At 41.2% G+C, this 20,478-nt stretch overlaps 1 protein-coding gene across 3 annotated transcripts in view; it reads left to right on the top strand.

The window, feature by feature from the left end:
• Positions 1–20,139, top strand: part of RNF130 (ring finger protein 130) — a 56,190-nt gene extending 36,051 nt beyond the window's left edge. The window contains exons 6-9 of one of the 3 annotated variants that reach the window (XM_068959410.1): positions 5,409–5,505; positions 6,700–6,904; positions 8,993–9,086; positions 11,980–12,173. In XM_068959410.1, coding sequence (XP_068815511.1) covers positions 5,409–5,505; positions 6,700–6,904; positions 8,993–9,086; positions 11,980–11,995 — 412 coding nt within the window. In that variant the 3' untranslated portion in view covers positions 11,996–12,173. Of the gene's footprint in view, positions 1–5,408; positions 5,506–6,699; positions 6,905–8,992; positions 9,087–11,979; positions 12,174–18,618 lie in introns of those variants that run through there. The other 2 variants (XM_068959411.1, XM_068959409.1) reach the window with 2 other exon arrangements.
• The last annotated feature ends 339 nt before the right edge of the window (positions 20,140–20,478 follow it).

Raw genomic sequence — 20,478 nt, 5'->3', positions numbered from 1 at the left:
TTCTTGTGAGCCGCAGTCCTGCAGACAGTAAGCTCCCTGCCCTCGGGGGTGGTTACAGCTGCCTCGGGGAGCTGCATGAAGGTGCACCTGGCTGCCATCTCAGCACAGCATCTCCCAGTTCAGTCTCTCCATGTAAGGAGAAATCAAGGCTCTTATGTAGATCCTTTCTGTTCTGCTTTTCACAATAATATAAGGTCACTGAAGGCTCACATTACATTCTTGCTGAAAGCTGTTTGAAGACTTTGTGTTCACTTTCTACTTCTCTTTTTGAAATCTCAGTTTGTCTGCTGCAGTTCAGCTTTGTGTTGAGGGCAAAAACGTCTTGTTTAGACAGGAACATTGAGATGGATAGTTTCTACAGGACGTTATTACGCTTGTAGAACGGACGAGGGGCCAACCAGTACCTGCAGAGATGAGCCCAATAAATTTCAGATTGCATGTAAAACTGTTCAGTCCACTGAGAAGCATCTCTCAAAATCTTGTTTTGGAGATTTAATCCTTTTCTGCTTCCTTACTTTTCAGCCTCTCATTCGAGCACAACATGCAAAGTTAATAACAAAATAACATCTGCAAGGCAGTCTCTCAGCGAGATATGAGAAAATAAATTGCGAGAAAACCATAGGGAAAATGGCTTGACCAAGAGGAGGTAAATGAAAGGCTAGGAGTGTGTCTAACTGTTTTTGAAGGAAGTTATAATCATTAGACAGTAGGGATCACTGACATAGAGCATCCTTGCTGATTTCTTCAATGTAGAAGTAGCATTTCCCTTTGTTAGCCACCAGAATTGTTATCCCCAGTTAATGGTCTGGCACTCTGCCTTTGTAGAGAGGAGTCCAACTTGGACGGGCAAACAGCAGGCATTGCTGCTGCCATCTGAGCAAGTTGCACCTAAATTCTGTAGCAAAACATCGTGTTTGTGATGGCAAGTGTTTTGCAGGTGGGAAATTGTGGCAAATTCAAAAAAAAAAAAAAACCCTGAAAATAATCGATGCAAACAATGCAGTTAAATCTGTATCATTCATGTTGTGCCTCAGAGAGAAATATGTTCAGTACCAGCAACCTACAGGCAGGCCTGCCCTTTTTAGTACACAGAAGGGATAAAACAGCCCTCTTCTTTCCAGCCCACCTCAGCACAGAGAGAAGTGGTTGTTTTCAGACTTAGGAGGCCTGAGAAACATTTCTTTCTTTGTGAATGTCATATTATATAAGTTAAAAATAAGTCGCGTAAGCAAATGTCAGAAGGACTCTAACAAAAGACAAGCCTCGTGGATAATTTTCTTCATTCAGAGGGAGTTTTACTTTACCAGTGCAGTGCTGCATCTAGGAGATGAATGGGCACTGTGTGAAAAGTGATCAGGAAAGAGCTGGTGTGTAGGAAAGATAAAGACTGAGAGGGAAAGGAGGGGGAGAGCAAAGTGACAGGCTAGAAAAAAAGCACAGAGAATGACATTGGAAAGGGCAGAAAAATGGCCTGGGAAGGAAGGAATCCACCAGGCAGAAAGAATTAAAGGAGTAGCAAACATCTGAGAGAGAAAAGAAAGGAGAGCAGTAGGGCAGTGAAAGCAGAAGTAAAAGAAGATAACTCAAGGCTGAATGGGAAGTGGCTATGTTAAAATAAACGTGTTCTGAGCCAAATGTTTGCATTTCCTGTACTGGGCACAAAGGAGGAAAGCAGTGAAAGTGACTAAGCCACTTTTTCACCTGCTTTATTCTGTGCTGTTGTAAATAGCTGCTTGTGGGTTGGGTGGGTGGGTTTTTTTTTTTTTTTTTTTTTTAAAAAGAGAGCCAATTAACACAGTATCTCACTGCCATCCTTGCCCCTTACTGCAGAGCCTCTGCACCACCCCCGTTTTCTGTTACCCTGCTTATGATGGCAGTCTCTCTCCTCCTGGCAATGCTAAGTATTCGTGGAAGGTACGAAAGCTGCTGTGCGCTGGCGTTGCCTGCTGGGAGGTGGAGGGCACCTTCCTCCCTGCTGCAGCCGGCCGCTCATCTCTGCTCGGATTTGCTGGCTGTAAGAGGCTGCCCGCAGCAGGACGGTAAGCGCCTGTGTGCTGCTTGCCTGCCCAGCTGGGAGGAATCATGCCGCAGGCCGAGTGGAGCAGCTGCCTCCAGCAGCAGCAGCAGCAGCAGGCCAGGGATGTTACTCTGCAAGGCAGCACATTGCTTAAGTCTCTTTGGTCTGCTGCCCTGGGATAGAGTAGATAATGTAGCGAGCTCTAGGGAAATAGCACTTGTAAACATGTTCTAAGGCTTCCCCTTTTGTTACGTGCTGATTTAGAGGCATTCCACCACCAAAAGAGTGACTTGAACTCCCTCTTCCTCTGTTGAACGCTGCAGAGAAGTCCTGTTGTACAAGAGAGTCAGGGTTGGGGTGTTTATTACCTGCTGGAGGCCAATAGGCTTGGATGTGCTGACCGAGTGGAAAAATACCTGCAGGTCACCTGCCTGCAGCCATGCCCGCATGGGGGACTCCTTCGGTGCTAGCGGGCTGGGCTGACTGCTGGGCTTGTTCCCTCCTGCCCGGAGGGAGGAGAAGCAGCAAAAGCTGTATCACACTTGACTCCCTGGTGTCTGGTTCCTACGGGAGTGTAGTCAGTCACTGAGACACAGAGCAGTTCGCTAGGAACTCTTCAGATTTATGGTTTTGAAAGCTTGTTATTGAACAAATGACAAATATGAAACTGGAGAAGGTTTACAATGGCAGAAAATGCAAGGGCTTGCTTTGTCAAACCGAGTTTTAAAAATAATTCATGTGTTTATTAACTTAATCGCTTTATAGCTGCTTCTTTACTCTTGGAGACAGAAATCCAGATGGAGCCTCAGCCCTGATGATGGTATCAGCAAACTTTTTAAGGAGTAGATAAACAGCATAAATAGTAGACAGAGCCATGCTGATTTAAATCAATACATAACTTTTAGGGAACTGTACTCTTTAAAACGCATTAATAAACATCCATGAAGGTTTAGGACCTGCAAGCAAAGAATGATGAGGTCACAAAAATAGTTGAGCTGTTCTGGTGCATTTGAACTGTATCAAACTGCTAATGACTCTTTAAAATCATTCATAATATTTAGCCAATACATGTTGGAATCCACATCAATAGACTACTTCACTTGATCTGAGTGCTTTTACAGCACTAAGCTCTGATTAGCTGATAACGATATATTAAAGCTGTTCTCATACTTCTGTGGAGTCTTGATGTCTGCCGTTTCACAAAATATTAGATTTTCAGATTTGCCCTGCTCTAAAACAGACTTCAGAATCTTAAAAGGAAATATAAGCAACTAAAAGCCACAGTTTGTCTAACACAGAACAATAGCATCGTTATACGTATCAGTAGGTTTCAAACCATTTTTTTTATCACCAGACGACTTCTAAACATTGTTTGCTGTAGTTTTATGAGTAATAAAATGAGTGTGATAAGAACCAACAATAGAAATAAGTCTGTATTTTGTACAATTATTTGAACAGTGAGCAATGTACGTATCTTGTTTTTCGTCATTTATTACCCTATTGCTAAAGGAGACAGTCCAGCAAAGTGACTAGCTGAGACTCTTAAATTTGCCTGACAAAACATTCTGGCATGTTCAGCAATGCTCACGCACCACGTAGTGCAGAGAGGTTTGCTTCCTGTGCTGCATAGCAGACCAACCATGAATGTAGAAGTAACACTGTTCTCTTCTGAAAAGTGGCAGTAGAAACACATTAAATGCTGTTATGCTGTTCTGTGATTACAGCTTCAGCATACCTCCATGGCTAATAACACATTCATCTTCCACGGTTCGGTTCCTGCAAATTCTGTCTGGGATACAGATAGGCAGAGTTTCTTCCCTCCCTCTTCTATTGCTTATATTGCACTATTGAAGTTGATGCAGCTTCATTTAATGCAGGTGGAATGTATAGCTATAGCTGACTGGAACTGTTACATTGATAAACCTTAATACCTCCATCAGTCTTACTAGCTGTAGACAAAAAATACTTGTATACTGTCTCGTTCCATGCTTATTAACAATTTCAGGATGCCATTCTCCCAAGTGACTTTCTGGAGATTTAAAAGCTAATTATCTGATAGCATGCCTTATTTGGTCTCTGCTTTTAAAATGCTGTGGGATAGAGAGGGAAAAGTCCCAGACTCCATGTGGAGCTTATTGAGGTACAGAGCAGCACATGTAACCTGGGAGAGGAGAAAGAGCACCTCATCTTTATGCTGTCTCAGGGATGTGCATGACCCCTTACAGACTGTGCTGATGCCTCAAATAGGTGTCAAGAACACCTTGTTCTGCCACTACCCCTTTGCCTGTTCGTTTTAGAGCAAAGCTGTTTGCTGGCTAAGCAGCCCTTCCGCTTGCTGATCTTTGTCGTGATCACTGGTCTGTTGTGTACAGGTACCCCTGCTCTTTTTGCTCCAGGAGGTTCTGCAGCCAGTGCCGCTGGAAATGCAAGATCTAGGTTCTTACCATGGGCAGTCAATCAGATTAAGTTATTCTGCTAAATCTAGATCATGTATAAAGTCTAGTGATACCCATTTCTGCCATGAGTATGCATGCTCTAAATTAAAGTTCTTTGTCTGAAAAGCCAGGAGAACAAATCTGTTCCATTAGTTTAGATATGTTGTTACGGTCCCTGCGCATTACTTTCTTGTTATATTAGTTTATATCAATCCAACACTGTTACATTTGTATTCATGTACATAACTAAAAGATTTTGTAAGCCATGTAGGTGGTAATTCAAACTGTTCACTAGCACAGAATTGCCTGCTGCGAAGGTAGAAGCCTATTTTGCTTTTTCATCTTTGAAAGGGTTTTGCTTTTCTATGACCGTCATATGATGACAGACGTGTTTTCTTTCCAGGTACCAAGAAACACTGATTGTAGGAAAAAGCCTTTTAAAATGTTGTTTCTTCTTTTCATTCAGATGTGCTTATTATAAAAGCCCTTACAAAATCAGGCATAAGTATATCTGGTTTGCCTTTTAAATTTGTAGATAGGCTGACTTTTCAATAAAATAGATTTCTGACGGATTTGTGCTCTTCTTACCTCATTTATGATTACATTCTTAAAAGAAATTGAGATGGAGCTTCATACAACGTTAGGGTGGGGAATTTACATTGCCCTCATTATTCTGTCCATGTGCATACTCATATCCACAAAAAAGGCAAAAAAAAAAAAAAACCCACCTCTCCTTTGAAGCGTATTTTCTTTGTGAGCTCTTAGTAACTGGTGGTAACAACAAGGAAGAATTTTAAATTTTTTTTTTTTTGCAGTCGGCACAGAACTGGCAATTCTAGAATTTGTTCTGTTTACTTGGTTAAAAAGGCAACCACTTACAAGTTTGTTAAAATAGCTCTCTTATGATTAGCAAGCCATTCTATATTGTATAATACGTGCCATGTCTGTTGTTCTAGGCATGTTTTCCACAAAGCCTGTGTGGATCCGTGGCTTAGTGAACACTGTACGTGTCCCATGTGCAAACTGAACATTTTGAAGGCCCTGGGAATTGTGGTAAGTTAGGCTGTTGTGAGCTCCTCTTCCCGCCGCGTCTGAGACGCAGAGTATGCAGAATGATTCTAGGGGAGAAAGGGAGAAGGGTATTCCAGTGCCCTTAGTCAGAAAGCTCTTCCTAATGCCTAGTATTAAGAAGAATTTAGTATTTTTACTGCTGATTTCTTGTTGTTGTTTTCCCTGGTTGGTCTTTGAGAATATTATTCTATTATATGCCCGTCTATAACTATTTCTTATCTGTTGAATATTCTTCCCCTTTCTCAACTTCTTTCAACCTTTCTTCATTAAATTTCCTTTCTAAACCTCCTGTTGTCGTTGTGGCCTCCTCTAGACACTCGCAGATCTGCGTATACGGTAAATGCCGTGGCCAAAGCTGCACAGCGTGCATTAGCCGAGGCCAGCTAGTCTTCCTCAGTTGTGTTTAGAGCAGCTCATGGGTTAGGGGGTCTCTCGGGACTGCTTTTGTTGACCAGTTCACAAGGGGATAGGAGAGAAGGGCCTCAAAGATAATTTTTCTGGTTTTCCCATATGAGGAGAAACCTCTGAGGATGGGAGTTGTGCTTTTCTCAGAAGAAAAAAAATAAGGGAGAAAGAGGAGAGAATATGAAGATATTTGTTCGTGGGAACTGGATAATTTTGCACTAATTAAAGCAGCTTTTGAATCAAGCACAGTGAGAGAATAATCAGGCCTCTATTTCTGGCCGTGTCAATTTAAAAGTTGCACAGTTTCTTAAAAAAATAAAATAAAAAAAATAGTTGCAGGTGTGTTGTGCATAAGCTATTTTTGCAATTAACAACATACCTGAAATTTTAGAGGAAGAAACAATAGAAGTTGGTGCATGTTATGCAAGACCTTCCTACTGTGGAAGTGGAGTTCAAAGAGAGGAAACTTAATCATTGCTCAAAGTAGTAAACGATACAGGCGTGCGTAGGCTGTCATACAAGCATATTCAAGGCCCTTTCCTGAACCTTAATCCTATTTCCTGCTTCTTCCTCCTACGCTTCGCAGTGAAGTTAACTTGATTGAAGGGGCAACTTCAGCTAGAATTTGCCAAATCACGTGTTTCTCTCCTGTATGATCTGAGGAGAGTCTCAGCAGCCTAATAAAATGTGTGTGTGTGGTTTTACTCAATGTATAGGTTTTCTACATGTAGAACGTTCACCATTTTAATGTGGAATTTCTTGTTTTTTCAGCCAAACGTTCCATGTACAGATAACGTAGCCTTTGACATGGAAAGGCTCACCAGGGGCCAGCCAGCTAACAGACGATCAGCACTTGGCGATTTTGCCAATGACAGCTCTCTCAGCCTGGAGCCCTTGCGCACCTCTGGGATGTCACAACTTCCACAGGACGGAGAACTGACTCCAAGGTCAGGAGAGATCAACATTGCTGTGACAAGTAAGTTTTCTTTGGCTTCCATTACAGTTCTCTGTTTTTCCTGGTATGTGGCACTTGCTTTGCTATGGTTCTGTGCTGCGAGGCAGTGGTAAAAGATTTCCTTGCAGAGACAAAGGTGACCTCAGTGTCTCTGTAAGAAGCATATACTCCGTTTTGAAACGGATAACTCTAGGTACAACAGTGCCAACAGTTCCATTATTAATGGAAAATCCATTTAGATCTGCGAACAAAGAACGCTGGATGAACTAAAAAGACAACAAAATAAACCTCCTGCATTTGGTAACCGGTGTAAGAAGCTGAATTGCCAAAAACATTGTTTATTCTCTCAGAATACTTTACATGGAGTAATTTATCCATATATAAATATATTAGCTGGTTACTGTTTCTGCAAGCGTTTTTCCCCTGAGAATGTTACTACTGGAATTCTGATATCCCCTAGTGATTTTTTTTCTTACGAGATTTGTGAATTTAAAAAGCATCTGATGTGCTGAGTATTGCCAAGTGTTTTATGACATCAGAAAATTGTTCCTGCACTGTTTGCGAGCTCTTATCCGAAAAAGCAGTGTGGGAAATTTCAACTTAATAGATTTTAGCTGGTGTTTTTAATGTATAAGAAGTCCTATAGTGAATACTGTATGTGTGAAAGTGCATCATATTTCCAAATGCTGAACACTCTCAATCTGATGTGTGAATGGTTGTTTTTCTGGCTGCATTACAAAAATGGAATCCATGCAGCACAGCAGTTTAATTTTCTCCTTGTATTTTCCTTATGTGTATCTATTATCTAGATTTGCACTTGGTGCCATTATCACCAATATACGTATAAAAAGCAGTGCAACTGATGCAGTCCATTACAGAGTGTTTCTTTAGACACTACAACAAAATAAATGTATCATTTAAACAAAACAAAAAAAAAAAACCCTTTTCTTATGAAACACACAGTCCATGTCCATAAGTGTCCTGGTCTGAGAAGGGAAAATCCAAGCATAGAATCTAGATCCTTTGCAAAAACAATAAGTCACTTTGTTCTGTAGTGTTCAACATCTAATTTTCCCATATTCAGTTCTATTAACACAGAAAAATCTGTTGGTGTGCAGCTTTCTTTGTCATTGGTGGAGGGAAACTCGGTAGTTTCAGTTAAACCTCATAACCTCCTGGTTTTACAGAAGGTGCTTTGACTGCGTGTTCCCGATTGTAGTACTTCTCTTGCACAGATGGGATGCCAGGGTAAAACAAGAAATATCAGCAACAGTTCATTCTGACAATGTTTATAAAATAAAGCTGTAGAAAAGGCTGTTCAAATGTTTAGATTTTATGGATGACACATGCGTTCTTTGATGCGTATGAGTTAAACCAAAAGCCATATACAGCAAAAGAGTGTTTGTGTTCCAGTCTATTACTATGTGCCAAATTTGATCCTGAGGGGAGAGAATAACACTTTGAATAGTGAACATTCTTTAAGAGCATTAGTTATATTTCTTTTTATTTATTTGTTAAAGTGTCTGTGTACATTAACACTGAAATGCCAATGTTTTTTCCATGTTGTATTTCTATTAAGTTGAGAACACTAATAATTATGCTTCACTGTTGAATAAGTCCTATTTTTCGTTTTAAAATAATACTATAGCATTTGTTTGGGGAGGCGGTTAGGGGGCAAAGACACAAATAAATTAAAAGTGTGAAAATATATTGGATGTGCTTATGTGAAGAGACACATCTCGGCAAGCCTAAACCAACCCTGACACTCTTCTTTCTGACTTGGGGGCGGACAGAGTTTTCATGACATTTTCCCTTGTTTCTGCATTTCACTTTGCATTGTTAAGAAAGCTTTCTTTATCGCTAACCTTTGGCCTCAGCCGGGAAATACTGTTGTGCCATGCTTTTTTTCCACACCTCTCTCCGCTTCTTCTTTGCTAGCCTTCTCCAGTCAGTAACTCTGTGGCTAACCTCCTTCTGCTTCACTTCCTGGTGCCAGTCATGGCTTAGAAACCTCTTGCCTTCCGCCAGTGGTGTTTGAGGGAAAAATTGGCATCGCTTTGACATAAGCCTTCTCCCACGAGTGATTTCCTCCCTTTCCTTTGTCAACAGAAGAATGGTTTATTATTGCCAGTTTTGGCCTCCTCAGTGCCCTCACACTCTGCTACATGATCATCAAAGCCACAGCTAGCTTGAATGCTAATGAGTAAGTAAATATTCAGATGTTTCTATATATTTCTGGTGTGTGTGTCACAGACAGCTTTGGAAAGAAATACTGAGAGAACAGAAGGAAAAAAATGCAGTTTTTTTCTGCTTTTCTCGAGTGGAAGTCTCTCACTATTGACAGTAGGCTCCAGGGTAACATCTGAACTCCCTCTTAATTTATGTTTAGCTGGATTGTCTGAGGAAATCTCCCCGCAAAGTGGAGAAATGAAAGGGGGGAGAGAGACAATATTTATATTCATTTTTGATCAATGATCTAGGTGGAAGTTAGGTTTATGCTGTTAATCCTCATAAAGAAAATTCACTTGGTGGAGTGAGAAGTTACTACTGCCTTTGACCATTTTCACCTCAGTTTCTCAGTCCAGCTTTATATTTTTGAAAAGGGGGGATTTATATAGAAAACTAACTTTTTACTGTTAGGAGAGGGAGAAAGATAAACAATGAATGCACTGCTGTTTCTTGTCTCTCTTAAGTGGATAGAGCAGACCAATATCCCGACCTTTCATTTTAGTATGTTTAAGAACTGCAGTCAAAAGAGTGCTTAAAGACATCTCTGCTTTCTTGATTTTGATGGACTCTTTCCCTCCCCTGCCTCCCTGCAGACAGGCTGGAGAAGAAATGGCTCCAGCACATGCCTTTCAGTCTTTTCTATAGTTATGTGTGTGGGCAAGTATAAATCTGTTTTGCAGACAGATTAACTAGGTACATCTAGTTGTTTTCAGATTAGGTGTACAGGACATCTGGGATAATGATATATATTTAATCCTAATTTATTTATTTGGGGAGAGGAAGTATCAACGTTTTTTTTTCCCTCTGAACATCTTGACACAGCTGAGATGCCATTAACTGTGCTGATCTCTTACCAGCAGTGGGGTGAGATTCAAAGGCGCTCTCCTGTGCAGCTTGAAAATGTTGTGGCTTTATAAACGTACTTTCCATTTTTTTCGTTATTGATATTAAGGAAAGAAGCAATTTACTTGACTTTTGTTGTTCTCCAGAAAGTGTAAGGTACCCTTCTTAACAAGATGGAAACACATTTAATAGTCTTCAGGGTAAAAGTTTAGAGAGTCTCCAGCTAATCTCCTTCAGGAAGGGGATATAATAAGTTCTTAAAGGTTTTGGTTATCGTGAGCCTTTGATTACCGCTAGTCTGTGGATCTATCCTCCTTTCCTCCTTGTCAAGTGATAATTCCAAAAGGGCAAAATGAAGAAAAGTTTTAAAACTTTAAATAGCCCAATCAAGTAATCTGATCTTTCTTTTTTTTCCCTCAATCTTGAACTCAATCATCAGCACCATGGTAGCCATAGTTGAAAACAGTTAATCTGCCACTGAAAAATAGCCTGGGAGAGCATGGAGCAAGGCGAGGTGTGAGCTTGTGGAACGGGAATGCCTGCATTTCTGGGCATTTCCACATCTTCCACATCGTTAGGAAGAAGTTAAAGGAATTATAGTCTGTGTAGTATCATCCAGGCTGGGTACTCAGAGCAGCTGTATTTCTGCTCTCTCCCTTGCAGCTCTTCTTTTTGTTGTCTTGATGTTGCTCAGTTGGCTCTGTCTCTGTTTTTACTGAAAGGGCAAGCTTCTTCACCTTGGCAGAGATTTATGGCCTCCAGAGAGGTATTTTCAGAATGGTGTTCCCTTAGTACAAACAAAGGACATACTGATTTAATGTGAGCTACTTTCACCAGCGATAGGACTGAAAATTTGAACGTATACAAATGTATACTTTGAGGCAGACTGAAGAAGATTAGCAATGGCAGAAACTTGAGCTATCAAAAATTGCTTCTTTAGGTAACTGAGGTCCCTAGCTTTATCTTTCAGCTTTCATGTGGCTTTTCAACTGAATCCGTTGGAATCTGAGCAGCCTCCCCAATTGCTGCTGAGTTAGACTACTCATTTTAGATAGCTTAAAATGTGTATGTGCCTGCCACTAATTCTTGGAGTTATTGTTTCGTTGACACCCTGTGTTCCAAAATGCAAGACAAGAAGCATTTTCTATGCCGATTATCATGCCAAATACATAGCAGCTCTCTCTTTCTGCGACTTCCATTAAATATCATTATAGCATACCTGCTTTTTATGTTGTCCTCCTCCATAAAAAAGCAATGCTGATGTACGCTACATTTGATATAGTGATGTTTCAAGAGGAAGCTGAAAGTTTTTTTTCCGTATCAGAACACAATAGTAGCAATAATGAGGCCATGTAGTATACTGGTGCAAGAGAAAGGTGCCAAATATTCTACAATTAAACTCTCCTAAGAAAATGTCCTGATCCTTTTTTTTTCTCCCATGTCCTTCCTGCAGCTTAAACACGTTGTTTAGAGCAATAGTTCGGTAGCTGTGCTTACATGTGTACAAAAATACATATTTTTAAACAGTTCCAGATAAAAGTAAACATCATCTAAGGGATAAGAAAATAAGGCTTTCTCTTGGTCTCATAATATCCATGGGCTCAGCAGTCAGAACTGTTCTGACATCACAGCTGCTCTGCCATTGAATGATTTAAGTATTGATTTAAAAAATAGATAGATAGATAGATTGATAAAGCACTTTTTGCTTTGTTGCTTAGGGAATGGCCACAAACAACTGCATAGCTGTATTTTAAAGTCCAAAAAGCCCAGACATTGGATAGCCCCACTTAGAGAAATTTTGCAGTGGGAGATGGATTTTCCTCCAAAAAGTGCCCAAACCTCTGGCAGTCTTGTCCGTTTTACTCATCTTGTAAAAATGATGTAAGGAGTACAGACCTCTTTTACTGCTCTAGCCCTGTGTAATTAGTCATTTCTCACTAACTTACTTTTTACAGGATTTTTATTTGAGTATCAACAGTATTAACTTCTATATAAATATTTTGTCCCTTTTTTCTGCCCCACAGAGCAGAATGGTATTGAAGAAATGCTTTCCGGCCGATTGCCTTGGAGAGAGAGACACCTATTTTTATGCATCATTTATCGATCATGCAGCACAAGCGTTATCCAGTACATTCTATTTTTTCATAAAATTTGCTGATGCCAAAGCTTTGTATTAAGGAAAAAGTGAAGAAATAAAAACTTTAATTATGAAATGTTATACTGTGAGAATTTTATTTTTTATGGCCTTTCCGTGTTAGTATTTAAGTCTGACGGTGTTTTGCAAATTTTACAAGGTGTTTTATTTCCTGTGAATGATTTCGTCTTTGCAGATCTGTATTCTCCTCCTTTCATTTTGGAACACACAAAAGCTAGCAAGTGGAAATCTCATGCAGTGCCATTTTTATGATGCCACCCAGCACTGGCGTGACTAACGAGAGTATTATTAGCAATCGCTCCATACCAGCTTGTTAGGCAAATAGCTGAGCCAAACATTTTAGTATATACGTGGGCTTGCTTTGACGCCACCCCAGAACTAATTTACAATAATGTTCTCTCCAGTTCTCCGCCTGTAACACTCCTCTGGCACCAGGAAGACTGCAGTATGATTTTTGTCTTCAGGTCAATGATTGCTAAAGGTTTGCAGTACTGTTTTCTTGACGTACAGATCATAAACCTTTTCTGTTTCTGTCTTTCCACCTCGCCCATTTTTCTTCTAAAAAGCAGAAAGCTAATCTAAACCACTTCTTCCTTCCTAAAACCAAGTGAGAAGGTAACATTTCCCTCCGCTGTCGTTTGTGGAACCTGTTTTCACATTAGTGATGGGGTTAGTTTTTGTTCGTTTTTAGCTCATGAAAGATTGATAATGATCTTTATGGTAATATAGAAAACCTATGCAAACATGTCCCTTCCTGCCATGTTTGGTTGGTTGGTTGGTTGGTTGGTTTTTTTTTAACTGTTGAGGAGGCAGGGCAGAAATCTCCCATTTGCCGTACTCATTCAGGTTGTTTCACACGGGTGTCCTTATGCAAGCAGCGTATAAGTAATTTCACAACAATCAGTTAAAACCTGTAGATTTGATTCACAGCCAGCTGCTGCTGTTTGAGTTAATGAGATGGGTAGGTGAAGGTAACAAATTGGTAAGGAAAATAATTACAACTGATAGAAGTTAAAATCTGTTCTGAGTTTATTTTTTGGTTTTTGTTGTTCTCGTATCAAGATTTAGACATCTGGAACATAATGCTTTCTAATTTAATTAAATGAACTGAGAGAACCAATTTTACTGTAGGATTTAAATTTTTTAATGTACTGGGAAATAGAGATTTTAATTTTATTTTATTTTTATGTACAGGCACTTTCGGAATTTAGGAACACAGCCAAAGTCTACATTAAAATAGTCGCTTAATTCTTATCTGTCGAATAGGCTTCAGCTGAGAAGGCAGCTTTCAGAATGAGAAATGAAGTACGTGATAGCTTAAGTACATTTAATAGAATTATTTTTCATTGTGTCCTTGTGAAATTTTGAAAGAAACATGAACACAATCAATAGAGCAGTAAGCACATTTTGAAAGACTGGAAAACCCCATTGGACTTGCTCATGAAGAGAAAAACCTCAAACATACTGCATTTCAAGGCTGTCTCCTTGTAAAATCTGAGCATCGTTGCCAAAATGGATGAATGAGGATAGAGCATGGTTTTAGCATACAGGCTATGAAGTGGTTACATTTTTTCATCTGCTTCTCAAAAGGAATAGGATAATCAATCAGTTTGTTGGTGCTTGCCTCCTGAAACAAAAGTCTTTAAGTGCTTTTTAAAGTACTGGGAGGAACACGCAGGGGAAGCCTGAGTAACCTGGTGACCCAGATGTGCAGGGCACCACAGACCGTTCCAATGCCGATTCCTTCTGTTCAGTGATCTTGGGAACAAAGTGGTTGTCGGTGCTCCTGGTGCATTTTTCTTCTGTAAAAGATGTAAATAGCCCAGGGCCATCTTTTTTAACTGTTGTTTTGCACCTCTAACAATTGTCTCCACAAAGTGTTAATAAAAAGAGCAGACAGTGTTTGATAGGTTCATCACAGGTCAGGCTAACAAAGTAAGTTTATCCTGTTCATAAAATAAATATATTCAAAGATGGACTTTGCACCATCCCAAGAAAGTCAGTAACTTTTTGACTCTGGATCGAAGCAAACTGTAAATTCCCGAGTTGTGTTGCCTACCTTGCTTTCAGGTGTCAACGCATAAAATACAAGTAACTTTACTGTCACGTGCATTATCATAGTAAGGAGAGGAAAGGAGAACAGCTGGTCCCTTTTTCCAGATGTTGTGAAGATGGCAGGACAGGGGAGATAGACTAGTATACTACGGTGGAGGCCAAGAGGGAGTAGCAGTGCCTTGCTGAGCAGCTCGCTTCAAGGAAAGGATGCTTTATGAAATAATTCTGCTCTGTACTTCAACTGAGAAGGTGTGGACAGCAGAGAGAGCTTGTCTGAGCTGCAGAGTGCTGGGTCTTTTTTCCACGTTAAGAAGACGTGTTGCTGGAGGGACTACAGCTTTGGCAGGAGGAGGCCCTGATTAGCAGCTCTGGGTACACTAAAACACTTTCAGACAGAGAGGGAACATCAGGTGATACCTACTGCTAATGCACCTACAGCAATGCCGTGTCTTTTTAAGTTTTGGCCTTTATTGTGTGCCCGTTTCTGTAGCATCCTAAGGTAGGTGTAGGGATAAATTCCAGGTTAGTTGGTTTACTTTCAAACTGAATAAAATTTATCTGAAAAGTTCACTATAAGCACATAATGGAAAACAATGGCAGAGAGAACTGAAGTATTAATTTAGATTTATTAAAACTGAAGGCAGATTTCCCAGTTGTTTTCCATACCTAAGGGATAAATTTTGATCATTCTTGGCAGCTGCAAAATGCGGAGAGCAGATTCATAAGCTGAATTTGGAACTGTGAATGTTTCTGCTTGTTCTTAAAATACATTTATTCAGTGGATTTGTAAGCCAGACTGATGCCACAGTTTTAAACAAGTGCTAGTGGTTTTCTGCATTAAGAGAAAAAAAAACACACTGGGTGAGGTGCCAGTGGCTTCTTTCAGTGTCTAAACTAGCCAAGGGTTCCTGCAGAGGAGAACTAGCCTATGTTTGGTTTTTAAGCTCTGGAGTCTTTCAGGCTGATAGCAGAGACCAGCAATTTTGGCTCTCAGCGTAATGGGCCCTATCAGAGTATTCCTGCATGTTCTCTTCCAGGTTCTGGCTAGAAGATTACCGTAGCTGGGTCACTTTGCCCTGCTGACTCTGTTCCACCATCTGTAAAACGTGGATAATAATACCGACCTGGTTATTAGAGCACCTGAAGATCTAGCGATGAAAAGTACTGAATAACAGCTGGATTTTTTGTATCGAGCAGACTGCGCGCGTGTGAGCGCGCAAGTCTGAGCGGTCTCTCTGGCTTAGACTCCTCCTGAGGCTCCCTTAGACCCCTCTGTCCAGAGGGATGGAGTATTACATGGAAACAGATTTCGGTTCACAGAGGATTAGTAACAGACTGCTAGTGGGCTTTTCTGTGGGAGATGGTAAAATCTGGCTAAACATTTCCAAAAAAAAGTTCTGATTTAACAAACTAAGTGCTCTTTTTTGGTGTCCTTCACCTAGGAAAGATACGTAGATTATTTGCTTTCTTTTTAAAGACATTCTTTAACGTGTTGTTGAGCATGAAGATAATCCTGCTAACAGGAATAATCTGGAAAAAGGCTACTTGATTCAGGTGCTTTAAAAAAAAAAAAAGCAGCAGCAGCAGGGGGAGAGGCATTTTGAAAAAGCAGGAATGATTTGTCCCAAGAGCGGTGTGAAAGCAAAGCGGTTTGTATCTGTATAAAAATGTGCAGCTTCCCTGGAAGTGGGTGGGTTAAATTTATTTTGTCAAGAAGCAAGGAAACATCACAGCAAAGAATTTCAGAGATACTGGATATACAGTGCATGTTTTCAGATTAATTAAAAAAATTCTTTGTCAGATGACCCGTCTGCCTGTTGATGAAATCTCTCCCTTGAATCTGCTAGAGTGGAAGTTTCCATGCACACAGAGGAAATGACTGCCTAGGCTGTCTACTTCCTAATCCCCTGTTTGATTTTTGTTTAATAAAAACAAATAGAAGCAGCACTGAGCTTTTTGAATCCTTTTTGTTTTGTTTCAGCGTTGGTTGTTCGGCGTGTAGCATTTCAGCGGGTGGAGAGAAGGGAGATGAAACATTCAGCATGCATGGCTTAATTCAACACCAAGCTGAGACTCAGTCATCACAAATTAAACGATCCCAACCCGTAACACAAAGCGCAGAAGAATCTTGAAATTTCTTTTATCCTTTACCGTTCCAAAGTAGGCTCAAATGTGCAGTTTATGTTTGTTTGAAGGCAGAGTATAATCTGTCTGGAAGTCATAGTTCCAAGTAATAACGTTCCAAAAAATCACTGTCTCTCTATTTCAACCACTGGCCAGTTCTGGTAACCTAGAATATGCAAAGTATATTCCCACACAGGCCGTTGCTTCCTTATGCCTGGATCTGTGCAACAGGCAGAGCGAGCAGCTTGCTCCTGTGCAGTGTCACTGCTCATTTCACTGCTGTTGGTTCCGGTTTACTGCAAGATCATAAATAAAATAGTTTAATCTCAGCGAGGATGGTGAAGTGAATTTGTGTTCTCGCTTTTGGCGATGGAGGCAGAGGTTTGGAGCGGGGTTAGGAAGCTGGTGGTAGATGATATTGTACCGCTTCAGTTTGCTGCTCTTCTTAGCAGGAATTTGGCTTGGACGGCAGCTGCTGTGCAGCTCAGGTCTGGAATTAGCTGTATGTCAGGGTGGCAGCTCGCTGTCAGAGCTCTGCGAAAGGAAGTTCACGGGATGCCTGGCTACAGTATTTCTGGCTCTTCCGGCCAAAGCTATTGTTAAGCCGTTGACAAGTGCAGAATTTGTCCTCATTTTTGCTCTTACAGCACCTCCCTAAATTTGATTACAGCACTAGCTTTTTCTTTTAATTCCTAAGAAGATTTTTTTTTCTTTTTCTGAGCCTGTCTCTTGGGTGAGTGGGGAAGAGGCTAAGGTGTTTAGGGTAATAGCAGCTGAATTGTTCCTCTCATACCTCTCATAAGCTTTTTTTTTTAGAACGGTATAGGCTGAACTCAAACCTTGGCAAATAAGGAGGATTTAAGCACCTCAATTCTGCCAAGACTAAAACTGCAATCCCCTAAGCGTCTTGCTCTACTGATGCCTGAAACTGGAGGTGCCTTGTTTTACTGAACGTCTTCTTGATGAACTTGGAAGCTTTTCAGTTGCCTGGAATTTGGCTTCCGTGGCTGCCCGGTGTATTGTAATCTAAGCAGCCTTGCTCCCAGCTAATCCCTGCTGAGATCAGGAAACCGAGTAGTGAAGCGTTTTAGCTGAGGGCCTTGATCTGATAGATATTTTCAGAGAGAACCTTTTGTACAGCAGCAGGGCTGGGCTCCTCACGAAACACATCTGCAGAGTTGAAGAGCCATGGCAAGGTCAGCTTGAACTGCCTCCAAGGGGAGAGCTGAGCCTCCATTCCCCATACTTTGAACCATCTCTGGGTTGTTGTTTCAACGATGGGCATCGTCACCACCACCAGTGCCAGAGAAGAGGGTGGGTCATCTTTGCTCCTTTACGAGGAAAAGTCGAAACGCCTATTTCTAGAAGATGATTCTGGGAGGATGGAGGCGGCTGAGCTCTGGAGGAGGCTCAGTGGTGTCGATCGCCCAGTTCTAGGTGACTTCTTCGCTCAGCCGAATTGTGCCTTTCAATCCCGTGCTGGATCCCTTGTCGTTCTCACGCCTGGCGCACGAAACTGGGAACCTACCAAAGGGTTCTGGGTTGTCCTGAGGAAGCATGTGCCCCTTTTATAAGCTTCTGAGGCTTTAAATCAATAGCAAGTGTGAAGTGTGACGCTCAGGCCTGCCCCGGCTTTGCTGAGACTTGACCTATTTTCTCTGAAAGAACCGTTTGAGGTGGATTTGTTCATGCATATGTAAAGCACTGCTTTGAACCGGCAGAGTAATAAATGAATGGCTGCAAACCCTTGCAGCACCTCTTGGGGGGTATCTGAAATATTAATTCCACATTACCAAAATAGGAACGAAGATGAGGTACCTACAGCACAGGGTAGGCTAGGATTGTGGGAATCTACAACCCTATGCCCAGGCCTTCAGAGTGACTTGGTAGATGAAGCGTATGTGTTTAATCTGATAATTCCTAGAGAAGAAAATGTCCGGCTTAGTCAAAGTCTTTCATGGACGCTGCTTATCACTCTGTGCTGGGTATATGCAGGTACGTAGCAGAAGGAAAGCAGAAGGACTGCAAGAAGCAGCATTTTCCAGCTCAGTGACTGGTGGTACCAAGATAAATGCTTATTATCCAAATGCCCCTTCCTCCTGCACAAAATTATGAGTCTGAGAAAGTTATGATCTCTCCGCCTTAGCTCTCCTCTGCTAACTATTTATAAGGCTCTTACAGGTTTGCATTAAAAGAGTGGCTGTGTTTTCCGTGCATACCGTGTTTGTGGTGAGAACGCGGGTAAGGGAACGCTGCGCACGCAAAACGCTGTACTCGGGTCTTACGTTGTTTGCCTTTTCCTAACAAGGTTTTGTTCTCCCTCTTCTAGGCAGTCACTTCTTCCATCGTAATTCTCTGTCTCCCCGAAGCCTGGTCTACGAGAGTGAATTCTCAGCGATGGAGCCTACTTTGGACATGTATGACGAGAACAAGACCTGAAAGGAATCCGTATTCCTTCTTGGCCCTTTTTCCGTTTTTTTCATTTCTCATTCCTATTGTTGTGTACTCTTTCCATGGATCTCCTTTGTCCGAAGAAGAGCTGCTTTTTCCAGAACACGAACCCGTCTTCTAGATTACAAAGAGGAAGACCAGCAGCGGTGGTTTCTGAGGTGGCGTCTTTGAGCTGACAAGGTGTGCGCAAGCAAGGTTGTCTGATGGAAATTGCTGAGTAACAGCATGGGGAGCTGCGTCGGTCCAGCCGAGGACATGGTGAGACAGAAGAGGCTTTACGGTGGTCCTAAGAGTTTGGTTTGTACTGCAAATGCGTCTCTTAAATAGGCGTAGGCTGCTTCCATTTTTTTAACTGTCCGGCTATCTGGGCAACGTCAGAAAGGGAATAAGTTGCAGAGGAGATGGCAAGTGACTGGTAAAAGCACTCCATATCTCTCACTCAATCCATAACCTTACTGTGAAATATCCCCTTTTGAAAGGGACCTTTATAAGTGCATTGAGTTTCCTACAACCCATTTAACCCAGGCAATAGCAAGCCAGTCTGACCTTAAAGCTGCGGAGAGAACCTGCATTTGCAGAAAGATTTCAAGGAACTTGAAGCTTCAGTTTTTTTCTCCATTTCCATTGAAGCAGGAGAAAAATGGCCTACACAGCAAATATCTTTGGTCCTTCCTCGTGCTCCAGTCAAGTGAGTCTCTTGCTATTGAGATGCTGCTGCCGTTCATAGGACCAGCACTTGATCTTCCTTAAAATCGTTAGACTTTTTGAAATATGCAGGAACCTAATTAGCTCTCTTTCTTGCTTTGCTTTTTTTTTTTTTTTTTTTGGATTTTTTAAAAATCCACCGAATTTTTCACAGAGATTTTTTAAAAGCCAGCATGTTGGCATTACACAGAAAAGAAAAGAGGTAAGCTTCTTACCCTGTTCTCCCGTTGAGATCTGCAACAGTTAAGTAAGAAACACGTTCCCTAAGCCGTGCCCTTTCCCACTGACATCAATAATGTGAATGAAGAAAGCAGAAGAATAAAGAAAAGCGGCGACCGCTTTGACACTCAGTAGGGAAAATCAATTTTTACCAGCGTGTGACAAAAGCGGCAGGGCAGCGAATATTGTTTTCAAGCTTTTGCAAGAGCAGCAGCGAATGGAAATGGAAGGCGAGAGGGAGAACCTCCAGGATTTTGTAAAGAAGCCCACAGTGTTTCTCCAGATCAGCAGACGTGGAAAAGTGAGTGCTTCTGCTCCATCTTTTCCTGCCGGACAATGCATCGTTGTTTAATGAATGTTTAAGATTTTCTCCATTGCAGTCGGAGTTACTGTAGATGTAGAAATGCATTTGTGTCCTTGTAATGTGAAACAAAGCTTCACTTTCTATATAGAAATCTTGAGAAATCAGTAAGCCAAAAAAGGAAGGTAAGACAGACCTTGCCATGTTTTAATTTTGACAGCTTTTGCTGCAGGTGGGGGAACTTCCCCTCCTTTTTTTATTGTATAGCAGTCGTCTTGACATATATCCTTTCCTGAAGTGTGGTTCAGCCGTGTCTTTAACACAAATGTTTAAGAGGAAAAAAAAAAAAAAAACCCAACTCTGTAAAATGAGGAAACGATCCTCTCAGCAGAGCACGCTTTGACTTTTGTTGCTGCACGTCGGCTTTATTTAATCCGATAATTTGAGAACGGGTGGTGTGACGTTTAGAGAGGCTTCTCTCATAGTAGCCATGTTTCTGTTTACCAAATGCAC

This window comes from Struthio camelus, chromosome 13, assembly GCF_040807025.1.
Source record: "Struthio camelus isolate bStrCam1 chromosome 13, bStrCam1.hap1, whole genome shotgun sequence".
Classification (NCBI taxonomy): Eukaryota; Metazoa; Chordata; class Aves; order Struthioniformes; family Struthionidae; genus Struthio; species Struthio camelus.
Note: the sequence above shows the minus strand (reverse complement) of the source record. Positions and strands in the feature narration are given on the sequence as shown.